This window comes from Arvicanthis niloticus, chromosome 22 (genome assembly GCF_011762505.2).
Source record: "Arvicanthis niloticus isolate mArvNil1 chromosome 22, mArvNil1.pat.X, whole genome shotgun sequence".
NCBI lineage: Eukaryota > Metazoa > Chordata > Mammalia > Rodentia > Muridae > Arvicanthis > Arvicanthis niloticus.
The window spans coordinates 3,146,518-3,153,629 of record NC_133429.1 but is presented as its reverse complement, the minus strand read 5'-3'; the positions used below and the strand labels follow the sequence as shown (position 1 = coordinate 3,153,629).

The window sequence follows — 7,112 nt, the reverse complement described above, 5'->3', positions numbered from 1 at the left end:
TTGAAAAAAAGGGTGATTGGCATGTCAATAATATTAATGATGTTGAAAAACAGAGATGTAAACTATTGAACAGAAAAATGAATGTATTAGATATCTAGTTAGAAATGATAAAGAAGAAAAATGATGGCCAAGGTTTCCACTAAGAGAAGAAGAATCGAATGTTTCAGATTTCTGAAATCTGGACAAGAAGTACTTGTAAAAAGATTGTCTCTGTTCATGGTTCGAATTAAGGATGACAACTCCCAAGAACAACTGAATTGCTAGATCATTATGGAGAAAATATGAAAAGAGATTTACAGAGTGCGTTTAACTGAAGTAAACAATGTCTTTCAAGTATGACACACATGTAATTCTATAGCCTCGATTAAAAAGGACTCATGTTTAAAGAAATATGTGTACCACCTCCTGGCAAAGTACTGAGGAAACTGTCTATTAATTCCATGTGACATGAGATACAATATGATAGCATGTGATGAAAAAAGCATACACTCATGTTTTCCCTGTAGTATTTCAATATTTTTTACAGATATGGTTTTATGCTAAAGCATCAATAGAGACAAAAATTTATACACCAGAGTGTATGTCTGTATGTCAGCACACTTAGTATAAAATACATAAGCAGTTTACATAATACAATTGCTCATGGGTGAGGGATGCTAATCTTCATCTGTTGATACACTAATGGTACTTTAGTGTGTGTCTTTCATTTATGTTATCAGAGAAGCTCTTGTCAGAGGATTTCTCCAGAAAACTGTTGTGTATAAGTGGCTCATTACAGTTGACAACTAAAGACACCCATTTCACAGATAGATGGGAAACCCAGTATTGGATGGGGAAAACCTAAGGTAAAGAACACTTAACCTGCCATAAAACTACAAATAGGTTTGACATATTGTAAGAAGACTTTCTTTACATAGACTAAAATTTTAAATTAAGATGTACTGCATATATGCAATATATTGATCCTCAAACTTTTAACAAAATGAAATTTAATGTCCAAGAACAGACATATAGTCTTTAGTTGCCTTATGTGGGTTCCATGTACATTATACACTCTATAACCATGAGATTTTAATATATCCTATGCTATGTTTATGCAAGTGAATGAATTTACCTTTACTCATACATCACCTTTTTATTGTTGGGTCAACATCTATTGTTCATCAAGACACAACCATAGAGATTGTAGAGACTTGGCATCAAAGAGCTGAGAGAATGTCCCAATGTCACCATCACGGATCATAGGTACCTTGCACATCATATGCTCCCTGGCCAAAATAGTGTCTGAAACAACACACATATATGATCTAGGCTAGTCTCTTTGTTAGGCTGTGGATTGTAATTGTTCTCTCATGTGCTCAAGTTCTCACTTTCAGGAGTTCTGGTAAGAAGGACTTAACTTGTCAAATAATAGCAATAGTGGATCACTCTGGTGGAGACATTCCTAAGATTTACTCATTCCAGCCGGAACACAATGAAGATTGTTACATCACCAATTCTTGCCAGATCAACTGCCATACATTGGCATATCAAAAATGTTATTTGATTAGTGTGCAAGAAAACTCTCTCAATGAGAGGTCATATCACAACTAAGCACATCCCACCACTGGCCACTTCCTTAGATTTATCATTAGTGATAGAAATGAGTAGAATGTTCAGCTTATGGGTTGTATGAATGTTAGCTCAATAAGTAAAGGCACTTTCAACCAAGCCCACATACATTATGTCAATCTCAGAAACCACAAGGTAAAAAGAGTGAACTAAATCCTAAAGTTTTCCCCATAATTTGTACATGTGACTTAGCCCTCCATCCTGATTACTCAGTACATAAACACAAATATGGTTATATATAAGGTTAAGTAGATATTTGCTGGTATCTGGGCCTCATGAACAAATGATGGCTTCCAGTTCAAGACCCTATTCCGTTTTCTTGGCAATTAGGAGTGAAGAGAGAGGTGGAGCTAATTCTGTGGATAGAAGGTAGACTAAATGGCACAGTACTCAACAATGACATTTGAAACACTCAACTTGACAGCCTTTTAGAAGAGACAACAGCACTTACTATGAATGGGCTCTGCAGGCCTCCAGTTATCAACTGTTCCTATATGTCAGGGTCATTATGCTGATTTCCCCTTGAACAAGACAAGTTTTATATTAGCTATATTTTCCAATAATTTTTTTACCTGATAGATTGTGAGGCAGTAGACCTTGTGAGAGAGTAGTGTTTGGTTGAGCTAAAGGTTTGAAGCCCTAGAAACTCTGAAGGGATGTTAGTAGCTTTGTGTGCTCTCAGGCACCAGGCAGCTACATGCTGCTGCCATGTAGCTGCAGCACCCCATAGATTTATGGCCATCAGTCACATAAGGGCAATGCCCCAAGACCTTCCACACATAGATGAGGCATTGCTATCACCTCAGATAATGTCAATAGAAATAGATAAGTGACCTGTAGTCATATAGGCTCAAGACAGAGATATTCATCTTAGTGTGGTACCTAGAGGCACAGATGGCATTGCTAATAAGATTCCTTTCTCAGACATTCCTCTCTGCAAAAGGTGTTTAATCTAAAGCCCACCCTAAGAAATGAGGGATGGTTTAATGCATCTACCTTCCTCTATGACAATAAACAGTTCAGAACCATGGATTAGCTTTTTTCATCTAAATCCACTGTAGGGAGCCACTGAGAAGGCCTTTGCCTTACAGAGCCACAGTTTAGTCTCTCATAGGAGGACTCTCTTATCTCACAGCCACAACCTCCTGCAAGCCTGCCCCTGTCAAGCCAAGGACTCTCACAGTGTGACCAGCCAAGGCTCCCCTTTTCCTCCTTCCCTGGGTTAGATGCAGCCTGCAGGTCCCCACCTGTGTTCTCAGCTCTTCCATGACTCCCAACGGTGCCTGGATGTCCAAGAGCCTGAGAGCCCCATGGCCAAGGGGTCCATGCAGACCCTGGCAACCCTAAACTAGCTCTGCCTTTCCCAGGCCTCAGACTACACTTTTCCACCCTGAGACAGTATCTCTGTGCTTCCCTACAACCCAACACCAACCCAGCTGCAGTGTGGGATAAGCAAAGTCAAACTCGCTATGTTCTGCCTCCCCAAGCAGCTCTGCCCAGTGGTAGAGAGGACTTGGGCCCATAACCCTACAATGGATGACACACAGTGCTGGTTGGTGAGAAAATGAACATCCATAACACTCTTTCTATTACTAAGGCTGCACTGGTTCCTGGCTCCTGAAATTCTCTGATTTATCCCTGTCTATTGAGGATGTGAAACTTGGATTTACACTGTGGTCCAATCAATAATATGTAGATAATTCTGTCTATTGTTCTAGTAAAAGTTATTTATATGTTGAGACCTGGATGGTTCATTGTGGTCCCACATCACATAAATCAGAACTTGATCCAAATTTCTTTCCAACTCTTTTTCATTGCTTCAATCCTCTGTCCCCCAAACAATTGCCTTGTATTTGTTCAGGAAACCACATAAATTGATTATTACTTGGTGTAATGTGCTCTTGATTTGAACTTTGTGTTGGGAGCCGAAGTGATTCGCCATTCCAAGATGGCGGGAACATCCTGTCCTCCCACTTGTAAACAACTGACTGCACAGGTGCAAAAGGCAAAAGGCGCACCAAAGTCACTGCCCATCCCGGGGCGTAATATGGGGTGATGAGTGAACAGCCAATCAGAAGTGAACACTCCACTCTAGGGTATATATAGCAGTGCCTTTCCCGGGCTTGGGGTCTTTCTGCTTTTGCTGTTACAAGAAGTAAAGCCTCATCTGTAGTGATACCCGATTACTGCCTCCGTGTCCTTCTTCGCGGGCGAAGGGGACACAAAAGAGGTGCGCGCAACATCTGGTGCTGAGAACCCGGGAATTTCAAGGTGCTGCAGAAGACCCCCCAAGTTTTGGGGCGGGTTAAAAGACTACAGGTTTCGAGGTACATCTCTGGAAGGTATGCTTGGGGTGGAAACCTTCGTTGTGAGCGAATATTCACCCACTGCCGCTGCTGCAGTAGTTGGCCTCTTGCTCGTGTGGTTTTCGCTTTTAGCCTACTTGTTTTGTGAGGATCCAGCCCGAAGCACAGCTATTAGGGCAAGTCAAGAGGTTTCAAAAGAGGTCCGCTCCAGTCTATCAGAACCAGAGTGTGTTAGCCGGCATCAGGCCAAAGAGCTTGGAAAGGAGAAGCAGGCAAGATATTCTGGACAACAGAGGCAGGCCAAGGAGCCTGGTTATAGGAAAGAGTATTCAAGAGGAATAGGGGCCACTGCAGAGCCTATTAAAGTTAAGGAACCTTCACCGGCTGGTGAAGAGAGACTGGAGTTAGGGGGGAGCCCCCTGTACCCCATTAAGGAGTCTGCTTCCATAAACCTTAGCAACTCTGAGGAAGACCTAACGCAAGGAGAGGAAGAGAGCCTGGGGCAGGAAACAGTCGCCTATACAAAGGGTAGTCGTTCTGGGATAAGAATAAGAAAGACCTTGAATCCCTCGGCCCCCCGTCCTTGCCTCTGGCTTATGCCCCGGGCAGTGCCCCTAATTCATTTCTCAGCCCAGGAGATCGGAGGCAGCTACAGCTTGCATTTCCGGTCTTTGAAGCGGCAGAAGGCGTCCGTGTTCATGCCCCAGTAGAGTATAGGCAGATCAAAGAATTAGCTGAGGCAGTACGTGCATATGGAATTGGGGATAATTTTACTATATCCCAAGTGGAGAGATTAAGTACAGCTGCTATGACGCCAGGAGACTGGCAGGACACAGTGAAGGCGGTACTTAACAATATGGGCCAATACCTAGAGTGGAAGGCCTTGTGGCATGAGGCATTGCAAGCACAAGCCAGGATTAATGCAAATACTGAGGGACAACAATTATGGACTTTTGACATGCTGGCGGGAGTTGGCATACACGCAAAGGACCAGACCACTCATCCCAGGCAGGTCTACGCACAGATAGCATCAGCTGCAATAAAGGCATGGAAGTCTTTCCCTAGGAAGGAAGGCAGTAACCTTTATTTGTCCAAGATAATTCAGACATCTAATGAGTCTTTTTCTGACTTTGTGGCCCGCATGACTGAGGCAGCTGGCAGAATCTTTGGGGAACCAGAGCAGGCGATGCCATTGATAGAACAGATGATCTTTGAAAATGCCACAGCTGAATGCCGTGCAGCCATTGCTCCTCAGAGAGCCAAGGGGCTACAAGATTGGTTAAGAGTCTGCCGTGGCTTGGGAGGTCCCCTTACTAATGCCGGACTCGCAGCGGCTAATCTACAAATGGCTGTAGTGCTCCTTAAAGGTCAGAATCGTGGAAAATTCCCTTCAAAACATATGGCCCGATGCTATACCTGTGGGAAGGTGGGACATATGAAGAAAGAGTGCCCAAATAATCATATACCATCAAAGCTGTGCACTAGGTGTGGAAAGGGCTATCATCTGGCTCAGGATTGCCGCTCTGTTAGAGATATAAGAGGTCAGATCCTCCCTCCAAATCCCTCAGCCATTAAGGAAGAAAATTTTTCAAAAAACGGATATACGGGCCCAAGATCCCAGGGCCCCAAAAGATATGGGACACTCCTGAACACTCAGGGGACTCTTTTTGCTGCAGAGCCACAAGGGGTTCCACAGGAGTGGACCTCCGCTCCACCTCCCGAGTCTTACTAATGCCACACATGGGGTTGCAGCCGATCCCGGTTGATTATAGAGGCCCCCTGCCAGAGAGAAGTGTTGGCCTTATTTTAGGCCGCTCCTCTCTTACTTTAAAAGGACTCGTGGTACACCCCGGTGTAATAGATCAGGATTATACCGGAGAACTTCAAGTTCTCTGTTCTAGCCCACAAGGTGTATTCTCCAACTCCCCTCGGGACAGGATTGCTCAATTGGTTGTCCTTCCAAGCTTACATGATTGTTTTCCATCCACTGAGAAGCTTAGAGGTGCTCAAGGGCTTGGTTCCTCAGGAACTGACTTCGCTCATCTGGTGGTTGACTTTAAAACTAGACCCACCTTAAAGTTAGCAATAGAGGGGAAGAACTTTACTGGAATTCTGGACTCAGGAGCGGATAAAAGTATTATTTCTTCTAATTGGTGGCCTAAGACATGGCCTGTAAAAAGATCGTCCCACTCCCTACAAGGATTGGGATACGAGGCTAGTCCTGCAATCAGTTCTCGCTCGTTGACTTGGCAGGCACCAGAGGGTCAAACAGGAAGTTTTATACCTTATGTGCTTCCTCTCCCTGTCAATCTCTGGGGAAGAGATATTTTACAAGACCTAGGGCTAGTTCTGACTAGTGAATACTCCCCACAAGCTAAAAACATTATGAAGAACATGGAATTTAAAGAAGGGAAAGGTCTTGGCAGGAACGAACAAGGAAGTTTAGATCCGGTCTCACAAGAATCAAACACAGGAAGACAAGGCCTGGGTTTTTCCTAGTTGCCACTGAGGGTTCTAGTGCCCATACCCTGGCTCACAGAGGAGACCGTGTGGGTTCCTCAGTGGTCCCTATCCTCTGAAAAATTGGAAGCTGCTACAAAACTAATTAAAGAACAAGTGCAGCTCGGTCATTTAGAACCTTCTACCTCTCCCTGGAATACACCCATATTTGTCATTAAAAAGAAATCCGGAAAGTGGAAGCTTTTACATGATTTAAGAGCCATCAATGCACAGATGCGACTATTTGGCTCTGTGCAACGAGGCTTGCCTTTACTCTCTGCCTTGCCTAAGCAGTGGAAAATTATAATTATAGATATTAAAGATTGTTTTTTCTCTATTCCTTTGTATCCACAAGATAGACCAAGATTTGCATTTATACTACCTACTATTAATCATTTTGAACCTGATAAAAGATATCAGTGGAAAGTTCTGCCTCAGGGCATGGCCAACAGCCCCACTATATGTCAGCTGTATGTACAAATGGCCCTCGAGCCAATTAAGAAACAATTTCCCTCTCTGCTGCTGGCCCATTACACAGATGACATTATTATGTGTCATAAGGATTTAATTACTTTACAGACCTCATACCCCTAATTATTAAACACCTTGGAACAGTGGGGTCTACATGTTGCTACTGAGAAAGTTCAATTTTCAGAAATTGGTTCCTTTTTAGGGACGGTTATCTATCCAGAAAAG

The 7,112-nt window shown here is 43.4% G+C and overlaps 1 protein-coding gene across 1 annotated transcript; it reads left to right on the top strand.

Moving 5' to 3' along the window:
* Positions 1-5,648: 5,648 nt before the first annotated feature.
* On the top strand, positions 5,649-6,416 carry LOC143436468 (endogenous retrovirus group K member 113 Pro protein-like). The gene has a single exon (XM_076920855.1). It carries the CDS (start codon positions 5,649-5,651, stop codon positions 6,414-6,416), a length of 768 nt encoding a protein of 255 aa, XP_076776970.1.
* Positions 6,417-7,112: the final 696 nt, after the last annotated feature.